The sequence below is a fragment of the Pempheris klunzingeri genome, chromosome 16 (genome assembly GCF_042242105.1).
Source record: "Pempheris klunzingeri isolate RE-2024b chromosome 16, fPemKlu1.hap1, whole genome shotgun sequence".
Classification (NCBI taxonomy): Eukaryota; Metazoa; Chordata; class Actinopteri; order Acropomatiformes; family Pempheridae; genus Pempheris; species Pempheris klunzingeri.
Window position 1 is genome coordinate 21,680,467 of NC_092027.1, and position 14,689 is coordinate 21,695,155.

Below are 14,689 nucleotides of genomic sequence, written 5' to 3' on the forward strand. Positions count from 1 at the left end.
GATGAATAAGCATGGACAGTGATTGCAAATGCAAACAGTGCTGCAGTAGCGTTATGCTTGGGTGCGCCCATCGTTAATGTAACATCCTATCAGAGCTAAGGGCTAATAAGAGGGCACCAGCTGAAGTTTGGACACTAAAACTACCCTTTTCTGACCCCATGCAGAGATACACTCAGGTAATGACTTCTTTCACATATTCAGTAGAACTCCCCAACACCTGGACACAGACTTCAGTTTGTGGATTTTCCCATTAAGTTTGTGAGTGGAAGTGAAATGTAAAGACCTCGTTGTACAGAAACACCTAAACACGTGAAGCAGCAGCAGGAGGAAAACATCAGTGAGGTCAATGTCGGTGAGATAGAATAGAAGAAGCATCCCTTCCTGTGACGTAGGCTGTTTGAGTCCAGCATGAGCGTGGTGGTCTGCTATATAGAGAGGTAATATAATCACATTAAATGGCTGTGTGAGTCAAAAGTAATCAGGTTTTTCAGAGAATGCTCCACTGCTTTAGCGCTGATGAACATTTATGCCACAGAACCAGAGATGATGTGTTTTTTTTCACTCCACTCATTCATCCTACCTGGCCCCCGCATTACCCACAATGCAACTGAGCTGCCAACAGCTGAACCTGGGGGGTTCAAAAACCCAACATATAGTTATTCTAAGTGACAGAACTTCTACCATTAAGTCACGTTTGTAACTAAAGTACTCATTTTAACCAAAACCATCTAAACCACCAAACTACATAGTTTTGGTGCCTTACTTTGAAAGTGTTGTTGCACTTTTCTGATTTTGTAGTTAACCACACAATGAGAACGTGTAGATCTGACACGGACACACATCCTCCAGTAGACCAGTGGGTCTGTTACACACCATTGAACTGTAAGGATTTTTCCTGTTATCTTTGATCCAAACAGAACGATCCTGTGAAGTAATCATCATTCAGCCATATTAAAACAAAGTGTTATAGTCGTGCTTTTTTTCTGTGACTTGTGTGAATGCGGCGACCGGCTCGTCGTCTGGACCCCGAGGATAATCAGCACGCAGCTACCAATGAGTGGGAGACACGCTTTCTCACTGAGACCACACTGGATATCATGCACCTCTGCTAAATGTTACTTCAGTGAGGACCAGTTTGCTTACAAGTCTTTTCGGCTTGTGTGACCGTCCACAGCTAACTGGACTGGCCTGTCAGGATGGTGAGAGGCTGTCACCATCACTGTGGTGACCGGAGGAAACATACATTAGCTTATGCTGGCAAGCAAGTCCTCCTAATGTGTGAAATTGCTCATGTAGTTCAAAAACACTCCTCGGACATCTGTCTCATCGGGACGATGGCGTTTATGCAGAACTGAGCTGCTGATTTCAGAGCGCGGGTCACCATGTTTGACTTCAGGGCCATAAATATACACGTGTTTCTTCACTTTCTTATTCCTTTAGGCATCTTGTCACCCCTGACGTTCACCATGGATGGGTCCTCCTCATTGTCCCTAGGGTGGAGACCAGTGATTTTAAGGCCAAGCTATTAAACAAAAAGAGTTAAAGTCACTAAACTTCTCTCCAGAGCTGAGAAGAACTGCAGTGTTGTTACTTTTCAAAATTCTCTGTGGGCTCATCATATGATTTCACTCCACGTATAGAAATTTCATCCTTTGTTAATAGAATGATATTGACTAGAGCAGTTGCGCATACATTCTTTGGTTTCCATTCATATCTCCACCCCGTCCATTAGTTTAGTTGCTACGAACCTCGGTTATGCTTTTGTTCGTCTGTTTGTCAGCAGGATAACAGAAAGACTACCGGCCTGGTTTTCATGACACTTGGTGGAAGGGTGTAGTGTGGGAAGACGTTTGGAGCGGGTCCAGATCCAACTCATGAACAAGCAGCAATTCTGACCAACTTCTAGCGTGAGAATGGTGCGACCAAACACACAACAGAAATCCAGACATATATCGTGGTTGCACTTGGTAATGCAGTTGTTTGTGCAGTTGGGGTTGAAACATCCGCACAACAGCACAGTACAACAACGACGTAATATTGACTCCTTCGTTTTATTTCACTGATTTCCATGACGTACAAGATTTAATGGACAATTTAATGGACACCGTTGACAGCCTGGAGTTTGGGAGAATATTTAAAATCCTGACACCCAATTATTAAAACCTGTTGGGTCCGAACAAAGCAGAAGCTTTCAGGTCGCCTTGGGGCCATTTTCTTGTATAAAGCTTTGGGCTCAGGTTTTGTTTGTGATGATTATATGGAGCACTTAACATTTGGTTCAGTGCGTCATATGTATATGAAGGAGATTTGCAAAAGCCCAGAGGGAAGAGGAAGAGAGGCAGAGTGAGGCAGGCAGCCAATGTCTCGCATTAGCCTGGCAAGTCAATAATGGATGAAATAAAGAAAATATAAAAAAATTTGGGTCAGTTTTGGGTCTCATTTTGGAATATGCCAGAGCGGCATCTGAGAGAAAAAAATGAATGGAGCCGTTCACAAGACCAAAGCTTCCTGTAAACTACATGGCAATCTAATCGCAAAAAGAAAATATGCTAACAGCCATCAGTTGGTACTGTTGTTATGTTATCAGTGTACTGAAAATGTGGTGGTAAAAGATATGAAATGCATTCATTGGTTCCATTAACTGCAAAGGAGGTGAAGCCAAAGGCCTGATGGGATTGCAGATGGGTGGGGCGGCAGGATGACTGTGCAGGGGTTGAGGGCACGGAGGAGCCAGAGTCTGCTCAGCTGAGAGCAATGTCTCACCAAGGTACCAGAATTTCTTCATTAACGAAGGCACACAGACATCAGAGGGACGGGGTTGGGGTTTTGGGGCGGACGAGGGGGCGGTCTGCAAACACACCTCCCCGCCACTGAGCTGACTCGCTGTTCCAGACTTGACAACTTGTTTTTTGGCAGCGGCCCCTCGTAAATCACCAGCAAGGCCCGGCACAATGTGACTCACCATCATAATCACGGTGTTTGCCGAGGCCGCTTCGCCCTTCTGTCTTCCTCCACGAGGCCGCTCGGTGGCTTATTCCTGGAAGTGGAGGAGGGATACGTGAGGGAACGCCAGGCCTAAGGTGGAACAAGGGGCTGGCGTCTTCTTCATCTGTCAGATTTAGATTTTCATGGTGCCTCATTGGAAGAAAGTCTTCCTTCAGCCGCTGCCTGTATCATATTTCTTTCTTTCAATAAATACAAAAATAAAGAAATGTAGGTTTGGTGTGTTTTACCGTACACTACACCTCCGCTATAGCGAAAAACTCAGAACTACAGTACCAATAAGGCAACAGTGACCCAATTCAACATCTGCATCTGCTGTTTGGAGTCCTCCGTCCTCCACACCTGGGTGCTGGGCACACTCTGTAAAGCGTATTTGGAACACACACACTTCCAGGGGTGGAGAGGAGGCCAGTGTGCAAAGTCAAACTCCAATTGTCAATTAGTGGAGGCCAACACTGGCTGCAGGCTGAGGTGTACAGAGCAGATCAGCCATCTTGAGGGACAATGGCTTCAGTCAGCTCAGGGTCCGCAGATCAGCACACATTCAAACATACACACCGTAAGTGAGAGGGCAGAGATGGCTCAGAGCCCAGCAGGACCTGTTTATCACTCCAGACTGAGCAAAGACCATCAGCAAACATCCTCCCCATCCACCAAGTCTGGACAACTGCTCATAAACACACACACACACACACACACTGAAGATGAAACACAAAGGCTCAGTGGCTCTTTTATTTTTGCTTTTTGGTGTTTACTGAAAGTAATGAAGTCATTCACTTTTCAAACTCCAGTTCTCTGACAAAAGCTATGAAGGCGAGTGCCTCAAGACTAAACTCTCTGTGCTATATCTGGTACAGATTGTAGACACAGCAGTGGGACATACTCAATGGGATTCACAAATACTGGCTAATATCAAAAGAATTTCACTTGTTCATTGGTCCAGTAAATCAAACATATTCTATAAGATACACGCATAATAAGACGTGTTCAATTCAAATACATATAGTGTAGACCAGGGGTGTCCAAACTACGGCCCGCGGGCCAACTGCGGCCCGTGCTCCAATTTTCATTGGCCCGCAGGAAATTCTAAAAATGTATTGTAATACGGCCCACACAGGGAACCTGTGCTGGAGTGTGTTGTACTTCTTAGTCTCACCACTAGGGGGAGTAACGGTCTTGAACGAGGCAGCTTCTCTATAAAATGAGTAATAGAAGAAGAAATGTGCTACAGGTGACCCAAGATGGCAGAATTAAGGAAATGTAAGAGAACAGGTGAGTGTAGAAAGTTTCAGACGCGGTGTGCGATGAGAGCACAGCTGATAACTAATGGAGATCACTTTTACATTATGGAGGAGCTGCTTGATGTTAGCAGTCTAAAGAGCACCACGACCGGTGAGGATGTTTTTGAAGCAGTGCCAGGTGTAGTTGGCATGATGTGGAAGTACGACGGATGGGGCTCCAGCTGGGACAGGAAAGGACGCAAAGGAAGGGCCTCTACGGTGTCCGCCGAGGGGCAATAAAGTGGAGGTAAGGCTGGGGGGGGCGGGGCTGGCTGGCTGGCTAAGTCGTGGCTCTGTGCTGCAGCGGTTTTATTCCCTGAGATCAGAAATCGACTAGCTTTGAAGAGAGAAGGACCTCTTCATGAGCTCAGTGACCCTCTCTGGTTGGCATGTTTAGTGGATCTCACTGATCACCTGAACACACTGAACAAGAGCCTACAAGGCAAAGACCAGCTTGGACCACAACTAATAAATGAAAGCCCACTAATGGAAAGGCTGTTTTTTTTTCTTAAATCATATTCAGTTATCAAGCAGAATTTACCTACATTTGATTGATTCACCTCTAGTGGATTAAAGTTAGCAGAATAGCTCACTTCTAGTGAGTGGCCCAGCACTTTGTATGTTTTTCTGTATGTCGCCCTCAGTGAAAAAGGTTTGGACACCCCTGGTGTAGACATACTGTACATACATGTAAATATATGAACTGTGCTGTATATGAACGTAAATGTAAGAGTGAACATGAATGACTCTTATATTGCTCTTGTAAATATGTTATCCTAAAAGGTAATATGACTCTGACCTTTGACCTCTCTGCAACTGGATGCTGGTTGATGATCTTGAAAGCTCCATCAGAAGATGCCAAAACAGCTGCGTTAAAATAATAACCCACCCATTTAGCGTTGTGCCTCTACAGCTGATGGACATGGTCAAATTTGTTCAGCAGAACCAGACACATCGTGTCCTTTTTCAAAAGCTATGCCTACATTACCCACAATGCAACTCGAGTGCTGACAATTCACTCAGAGAGTCATTTGTTGTACTAGTAGCGACTAGTGAAGTTTCAAGCCTCAAACAGAGGTGAGCAGCAGGCTACAGAGGTCTGCTTAGCTCACTTTTCTCTAACTTCACACCCCCAGATTGGTTTCATTTTCAGTCATATAGTCTTTCAGCCCCAACAGAGGCTGACTCAAGTGACATCACTTGAGGTAATTTATCAGACTTGTCCCCCTCAGGATGAATTGTAATAACTTCAACTCTTCATAAAGTGCCTCAGTTATGTGAGAAGTTCAGTTTGACTAAATACCATAAATACTAAGGAGATTCCCATCAGCCTCAGCTGTACTTTGTGCTAACTAGCAAATGTTAGCATGCTGAAATGCTGAATTAAAATGGTGAACATGGTAAACATTGTACCTGTGGACATCACCATGTTACATCTTTGGAGTATGAACTGAACTGCTGTAGTAGAAAAAGTACTTTCATTCAAGTACTGTACTTTGAATACTGCATTTGTAGGCAATTGCACTTTACATTAGTATTTCAATTTCGGAGATACATTCTGAAATTTTGAAAGGCAGTAAAGTGGAGGTTTTCAGAGATGTCAGCATTTCATGAGGGGACCTTTGCTCCGCCATGATCGGCCCCGCCAGCTGCAGGTCACATTGCTGCTTCATTACTGTTTGCCTGTGGCCCCATGACCCTCCAGCGTTCATTTGCACCTCGGTGAGGACCACTCCATCACTGTTCAGGGGCCGAGCCTCTGTGGGCCTGACACACACATCACACCACTGACATCATGGGTGCACAGCCAAGCCACTGGTCGCAGGTATGAGCTGGAAATCAATCAACCACAAAGTACTTTTACCGCGTTTATTTTAGGTGTTTTTGCATTAGTTGTTTTCCCTCGTCCACTGAGCTTGGTACTGCGAATTCTTCTTCTTATTATTATTATTATTATTTATGATATATTGTTAAAATCTGTCCCAAAATCACCTTGACATTACTTTGATTGTATGTGTGTACGTACACTTTTACTTTCGTTAGAGAAATGGTGAATAGTGTGTTAGAAAATTGCTGCAGATTTGTCTGTATACATTTGAATGAATTAAATAGAGTCACATACAAAGCTGTGTAAACTGTGGCCTCCAGTCAGTGATGATTGTAATATAAAGAACTGACTGCTATTATAGATAAAATTCAATTACTTTTTATGAATAATTTAAAAACTTTATCTATATTAATTTCTCTTGAAAGTTCCTTTCTTCATCTAAATTAAATCCTTTTGTGCTCTGTTCATAATAATGAATAGAGTGAATTTGTGCCATGAACATTGTTATCATTATAACAAAGTGGTTAAAATCGTCTTGTGGAAATAAAACGGAGAATAAAAAGGTTCCTACGCTGAGCCGAGTTTGGTTTGCGTCCACTATCTTCTTCTAATGATGTTAAACTGGCTTTGGACCGATAGCTGTGTTAATGTTTGTTCATTACATTGGGTCCCAGGTGTTGGCATTTTGGGTCCGTACTCGGTACCTTGGACTTTCCTCGCATGCAGATCCGAATGTGTTAGTCGTATGTCGCACCATAACGCAGATTGTAACAAAAGGGTGCCAGTGATGGAAAAGTACCCCGATAGATTTCTTAAACTGGACACTTCTCCATCACATTCACTTAGCGTAGTCGTGCAGACATTGTTATTTAAAGAAAGCTCTTTGCAGGGCTCAGTTTGATGGTTGAGGTTTAATGCATGGGGGCGATGTGAGAGTTGCACCTTGAGACTAAACCCGTGGGTTCAAATTGAGAATATAAGAAATGTTATTTGAAGTTGTCTGCTGTGTGACCCCTGTTCACAAAGCCACAGTAGCCCTTGTTTGCCCTTTGACCCCACAGATTATAGGACTTAGGTGTTACTGTACGCTGTGTTTTATGCTTTATTTTTTTTCTCTGTGTATTTCAAGACCAAATTCTAATTGTAACGCTTAAAGCTGACATTACGTTACATTCCTAGAATTAAAGTCATTTTTAGAACGTGCACAAAAACAGACAGGAAGGCCCATATTTGAGAAAACAAACATTTTTAATTTATTATTAAATGACATAAATAAAACTCACAGTGAGTTCGAATACAAATAGATAGATATGTACAGGTGTTTGTGCAGGGGGGGTGGGGGGGTCTTTTTGCCCAACACCCCTGCCAGCATGCAGAAGGCACTTGTGTCTCTCAGTCCAATCTTGGAACATTTATTGCAATCAGAAAAGGCACATTCATATGGAAAAACACTGGACGTTAATTTATTCTATTTACACACATATACACATTTATGTTAGCAGAACCACTTTCCCTTCTTATATATTTAAGAATAAAAACAAAAACAACAACTTTGAATTGACTTTGATTGAGTGGAGCAGAATGGGTTTGAAAAAGGTGTAATAAGCATGTTGGGACTTATTAAGAGCAAAGAGGAGTCGTGACCCTGAAGCTAGTCTGAGGCTTCTACTGTGGAACTGTCCAACATGGAAGGAGATGACTGTCTTTGCACATCGACTTTGTTCACTACGACTCCAACCTAACTTTACACCTTTTTTTTTAAATAAGAGGCTCTGGAATGACCAATCTAAGCTTTTTCACAAACAGGGGCCAAAAGGATCCTTGACGGTCCTGTGAGATTTCCACATCTACTCCAGGACCTTTAATTCATGTCTTTAGTCCTCATCCTAAAGCCTCCGGCCTCTCAGTAGCTCTGGGCCACAGGAGCCCAGGAAGCGGTCAGCCTGGCGATGGAGCTCTCAAACTGGGCTTCTCCAACCCCGACCTCGCTCAGGCTGGGGTCATACATGGAGGAGGGCGAGGAGACGGGCAGCGAGGAGGTCAGGCCCGTGTAGGAGGAGCCCCTCAGGAACTGGGAGGTCAAACCTCCAGGTATGGAGCCTGAGGCTGAGCCTGAAGGGGTGAGGGTGGTGCCAGCTACTGACCATAGGCTGGGGTACTGACTGTGGACGAGAGGGACAGGGGGGGTTGGTGGATTTAATTATTTTGATGGCACTCAATAACATCTACTCAAAAACAGAGAGTTCAAACATGGCGACATAATGGATCATTCAGTCATCTCAGCCCAAAATGGACACCCTGTAGTGTTCCTTAATGTTGTGGGACGGGCAGTAGAGAGAAAGAACTGACATCGAACCAGGAGGCCGCCGTCACTGACTGAACAACATTTACTAACAAACAGCAACTGCCTCTGACACACAAAAAATAAAAGCTGAGAAACGTTTCATGATGCTGAAATTTAGCTTCAGTGAAACATTTCTGCAGCCACTGTGGGCCCCTCTGAGAACACATGTTTGGTACTGGTACAAGTGCACATGGCTGAGAAGAAGCATACCTGGAGTTAGATGTGGAGTTGGTGCTGTGGGACAGAGTGCCCATGCCTGTGGAGTTGGGGATCTGAAGGGCAGACCAGCTGTCATGAGTGGGCAGAGTCCCCGAGGTGTTGTCCATGTAGTTGTCTGAAAATTAGGGCACAAATTAATACAAACTCTCCCGCGTGGTTAGATGACATTAGAGGTTCTTTACACAGTATCTGAGGTCTGAGCGGGGCCTTACTCGTGCTGGAGGTGCGGTGGGGGTAGTGGCTGGGGTAGGGGGCCGCTCTGTGGCTCCTCAGGCTGGAGTAGCGCTCGCAGTAGGAGCCGGAGGAGTGGCCCGCTGTGGCACTGAACTGAGGCGGGCTGCTGCTGGGGCAGATAGGACTCTGACCTGGGAGGAACCAACCTCCAACTGTGGGATAAAGCCGACAAAATGATATCAATATAACACGTCACAGATCGAAACAACAAAAAGCTCTATTCCTCTACTGTGAGTGCTCAGACATGCAGAAATAAATGAGACTCACGCTGAGAGTAGCCAGACTGTTGGCTGTCTGCACTGTGATCTGGGATGTCTTTATGGTCGCTCCTGCAGAACAGAACAGAACAGAAACAACAGCATTAGGTGCTGCACTATCAGGCATCATCATCATCTGAGGAATCATTTGAGCTCCAAGCTTGTACCTTTCTTTGGCATCCAAGAAGGCTTTAGCAAAGGGATTGTGCTTTATCTTCAGAGCAGTGATCTGTGAGGACGACACGGCAGCAAGTGAGCATTTCAATCAATATTGGAGACAAGTCGGTGTTCGTGTTGGACGTAACGCTCAACTGACCTCTTCGTTCTGGTAAGCAGTGACGGCGATGAACTGAGTCTCGGGGAAAGACTGGCTGCTGATCATCTTCTGGATGCCCCCGACCTTCACGATGTGTATCCTCGGTTCGTATTTGTGCAGAGAATTCAGCATGATCTATGGGAGGATTCCAAGCAGTTAATCATCACATTAAACAGCAGGACACCCCCACCCCCCGTCAGTTTAGGCTCATTCTCTGATTAAGTGGAGATAAACCCAGTAAATACATCCTGTGAGAATCACACTGTTTCCTTCCTTAAATCTATTTATCTTGACATTAATCATCCATTATTTTGTCATGTATTTTGTCAGGAAATGATTTCAGACTAAATGACTTCTTAAGCTATATTTTGTTGCTGCTTTTTTAATTATTTATTATTTTATTCTTGCTTTCTCTATATCTGCACTGAAAAGACTATTTTCCTACTTCCAACTGTATTTTTAACCCTGATCCCAATAAATAGATTTATTTAAAAAAAAAAAACTTCTGATGCAGCCGACGTAGTGTTTAAAATGGCAAAAAGTCACGATTATTAAATGACTGAATCCCACATATTTGATGTTCTCCTCACCTGTCCGCCCCCGTTGAGTTTATTGGAGAGTTTGACTTTGCTGAAGGAGACGGGCGCCTTCATCCAGTGCGCTCCGAAGTTGGGAGAGTCCGGGTGGATGTAGACGCAGCTGGGGCTCTGGGGCTCCGGCTTGCCACCGGGGACCCACTCCCCGTTCACGTATTTCCACCGGTTGTTGTCCGCGGCCACGAAATCCAGCAGCACCGAGTACATCGCGTTGGGGTCCAGGCCGGAGACGCTGGCCCTGAGCACCGGGAACATCCTCCTGGAAAAACAACAGGGATGGAATCCGTCAGAATCTGTTCAAGGCGTTTGTGGGTGCATTTTATCCAGACTATTTTTAAACACATTAAAACTTCTTATTTTAGCTGAATGACAGAGTTTCGTTACCATTTTCATACCAAGGCCTCTAAGGCCTCAGGGGCAGCGCATTTGACAGAGCAGTAGCTTATGTGTTAGCCTGTTTGATATCAAATAATTAAAAAAAAAACTATATAACATTTAAAATTAAGAAGATTTTGACACAAACTTTTACTCCTCGGGCTGAATATCCCGTGCGTAAAATGTGCCACGGCTGTGCGCAAAAGACACCCAAACTGCTGCTGCTTCAGTGGGCCTACCTTCCAGTTTTGGTGACGATCATCTCGTTGGTTAACTCTTTGAACTTGTTCCATAAGTCTGCATCATCCAGGGTCAGTTTAATATCCCTCTCGGACGCGTCTCCCTTCTCGCTGCCCTTCTGGAACTCGCTCTCCACGGCGCTGAGCAGATGCTCCAGGCGCTGGTCAGGGTTGGAAGAAGTCATATTTCCAAGTAGTGTAGACAGATCTAAATCCAGGGCGTTCAATGCAGGCTCTGAGTCAGCCACTGGCAGAGGGAGAGAAGGCCCGAGTGATACTGGTTTCTAAACCCGGAGGCCTCATCATTTAAGGGCCCCCAGGGACCTCATGGGGATGTGGGGCGTGGTTTGTGCGCACTCATCTCGTCTCTCTGACCGGGTCCAACGTCTCCAAACGCCGCCCCCACAGCAGGCTGAACCGCTCTCTACATTATAACAGATATTTAGAATTCATTAAATCAACTTTTACCGTGTAATTTTAAATTTGTGGTCCTCAACCAAACTCTACTCAAAAAATCGACATTTTTATGACTTTTATAGCTGTTCAAAGAATAACCTTGCTGTGTTAAAGGCTGTTGGAGTAAAGTTTGAGATTTGTAGATTAATACCTTAAAATCTATTTCAGTCTGCTGTAATTGATGCCCTGCACATTCAAAGCTGTGTGGTCGAACAAAGGAAGGGAAGCGAGGGAAGAGAGCCATGCCTTTGAACTCAGTTGTATATTTGCAACTAGTGCTAATCTTTTGTTGTTTCAAATCCACATGGGAGAGGGCTTGTGTTTACTGAGTATGGGCCATTAGGGCAGTCTCTGTGTTCCTGTTGTGCCAAAGTGTGGACGGCCCACAAGTGATGCCTGGATTTGCATAATGGGCCCGCATGAGTCCCTCTGATATTAAATATTTCAGTTGGAGGCTGAGTGCTTAGCACAGGCAACAATTTCTACTATCTAACTGGAAAAATTAATAAACTAAACCATTAGCTTTGGGAAAGTCCGTCTGCCTGATATCATTTACCAACAAAACTTCCAAAGCTGCTTGTATCTACTGGCTGCAGAACGCAGAACTTGTTGTAGGCTAATTCAGTGTGTGTCACTCAGGACCCTGAACTTAGTCTCTTTTGCTGTGTCTTTGCTCACCAGTGATCCACATCAGTGCTTTTACTCAAGTACAACCATTCAGTTGATACAGTTTAGAGCGTAGGAAAACATTGTGAAGGGAAACATTGGACTTTTGAACAATTAAAATGTTATTGATAAGACATGACAGTTATAGCTATAATTACTTATTTGACAACTCTAATAAAGAATAATGATAATAAGAAGATGCCTACATACACACTGTTGTCCATAAAGTTGGAATCAAATGTTCTTTACCTCTTCTCAGGAAATGATTGTGACAATGTGATTTATTCTTGATAAATAAAGTTTATATCTTCTCAACTTTATTGATCAAACTCTTCCAAACATATCAGTGACACTTAAACCACAATGAACCTTTGCAAACTGTGTATTCAGGCTTTAACTAAATTGGGGGTATTGAACAATTATTCCAACTTTATGGGCAACAGTGTGTATATATAGTATACATATATAATGAACTTTTACAAAATATGATACATAGACATAAAAAGACAGACACATACTACAGGAAGATTAGAAACACTAGTGAGTATTTTGCCGACTAAGTTTCCATAAAGTTATGCTGAGTTAATTAGTTATGATACATTTTTAATAGATCTGATCATTCAGCTGTATATAAACTTATTGAATTAGCTCCACTTTGACCTGCATCAACATTAGAGTGCTACACATTATTGCAGTAATAATAAAAATAATAAAAGTACACCATACATACTTTTTGCTGAGTGGTGAGTGTTGGCTGTGTTTCGTTGCTCACTACATATATAAACTTTTGTTGCTTCACTTTGTGAGGTAAAAAAAAAACTTGTTTCCCTTCCTCTTGTATTTCCTCTCCGGTGGTGGAGAATCACTAAATAATTCCTTAAGTCACATGTTTAAGGTCAATTTTGAATTGCTTCACTTGAATATTCTGCTACTTTTTATTTCAACTCCATTATGGGGAAATATTTGCTACTTTTGAGATTATCATTGAAAATACATATTAAATCAAAGTTTATTTATATAGCCCTTTCCAACAGCCCAAAGGGTGACCAAAGTGCTTCACAATAATAATAAGCAATGTCACAGAATAATCTAGTTATTTATACATAAATTAATTCATTTATGATACTAATCCAAAATATATCATTTACATGTTAATATAATTTACTATAATTAGAACTTTTGTTTCTCATACTGCTGTGCTGTTCACCACAATGGGAAGACCATGTATCTGCAGAACAAGAAAAACAGCTGGTTTCAGCTTTTTTAACATGAATTTTTCTAATAATCCAAAAGTCTTTTACATGGTTTATTCTAAGAAACAGGGTCATTTTCTCAACCTACAATGAAACAATTAATACTTCAGTTTATCTGAAGAATTCATAATCACCAAAAGTGGAAAAACAGGGATGGTGGGCGTCATTTTGAGGGTATTTGGAATGATTTTCACTCAGTGGTGTTTCTTTGCTTTAAGGAAAACGTGAACGTTCACAGTACTCACGTACTTACAGTAGTCACTGTAAAGCTTACACTGAACTTCAGACAGTTTCAGAGTTTTACATCTGAGCCTGCTTGTGTTGTTCCCGTCCCCTCTGGTTCCACTGTCTGTGATGTACTTGGAATTGAGTGAGGGCTTTGGAGCGCGACTCCACTTTACTACACCACTTCCTCCAGTTCTACAGAGGCCATAAATGTAAAGGGGCTCTCTCACACCTTTCCATCCCGTATCATTCAGCCTCTTCCTTTTCCCCTTGTGTGTTTTTTTTAATTTTGAAGGCTGAGAGAAAGAGACAGAGAGTGTTAAAAAGCGGCTGCATACAGGACCTAACCCCCGCAGACCAGTCCTGCAGGCTCTGCTCACCCCCGACAAACACAGCCACGCGCACAGGAAGCTGCCTCATAAATCCAAATTTAAAAAGATTTAATTAAGTGATCATGCCTGTTTGATAAATCAGGGGTGAGTTGTCTGTAGCTGCAGCAACCAAACACCCTCTTGGCTGAACTTGGGCTGTGTGTGGTGGCCGTCAGGTGTTGCCTGGTGAGAGTTATTGTAGAACAAAAACATCCCCACGGTTTGACTGACAGGCCCAGTCCAAACTGAGGTGAAGGAGGAGCATCTCGGTCCCACTCGGTGAGCGAACGTCTGCTCTGGAATATGAAGTTTACTTGAAAAGCCACAGATTTTCTCCTCATGCACACACACGGCGCTGCGGCCCGGCGAGCTGAGGGTTAACCCATGCAGGCCTCGCTGTGGCATCGGCACACACTCACCTAGGTGGGAAATATTGCAGAGGTCTGGTGCTTCACAAAGGGACAGTTATAACGATGCATATTTTCCAGAGGACTTCGCTGGCCTAAATAAGTAAACACAGGGAGGCGCATGAGTCAGCCCTGGGAAGAAAAAACACTCACACACACACACACACACACACACACACACACACACGTCCAAACACACTCTCAAAGTCATTTTTTATCTATTATGACATAAGGTGGTTACTGGACACAACAACTCAGTAACTCAAGCTGCAGTTTTACTGAGAAGGACCAAAAATGTATCAGCTTTAAATGATATAATACATTTAATAATGTGTTTGATATTAAAGAGCATACAGGTCACTATGGGAAGTAAACAAGACATTTCTGTTTTGTGATATTAGTCTGTTAGTCTATTAGAATTACTGCCGTAGCCGTCAGGTTAATAACCGTCGGCACCTCATAACTCCCCGAAGAAAAATGCGACACCAGAAAGGGTCGTTAATGCTCATTCTTTAAGAGGGATGTTGAATATTTTACTTATTATTGCTCTAAAAGTGGCCAAATCTAAACAACATGGAGGCAGCCTGTAAAACACCCCCATGCTAAGTCTTTACTTTTAC

The 14,689-nt window shown here is 43.3% G+C and overlaps 1 protein-coding gene across 1 annotated transcript; it reads right to left on the bottom strand.

Annotated features, from left to right (window-relative positions):
* Nucleotides 1-8,014: 8,014 nt before the first annotated feature.
* tbxta (T-box transcription factor Ta) lies at nt 8,015-10,876 on the bottom strand. The gene is made up of 8 exons (XM_070846832.1): nt 10,692-10,876; nt 10,072-10,336; nt 9,482-9,616; nt 9,333-9,394; nt 9,176-9,237; nt 8,887-9,060; nt 8,666-8,789; nt 8,015-8,273 (listed from the first exon to the last, which is right to left on the bottom strand). Exons 1-8 carry the CDS (start codon nt 10,874-10,876, stop codon nt 8,015-8,017), a joined length of 1,266 nt encoding a protein of 421 aa, XP_070702933.1.
* Nucleotides 10,877-14,689: the final 3,813 nt, after the last annotated feature.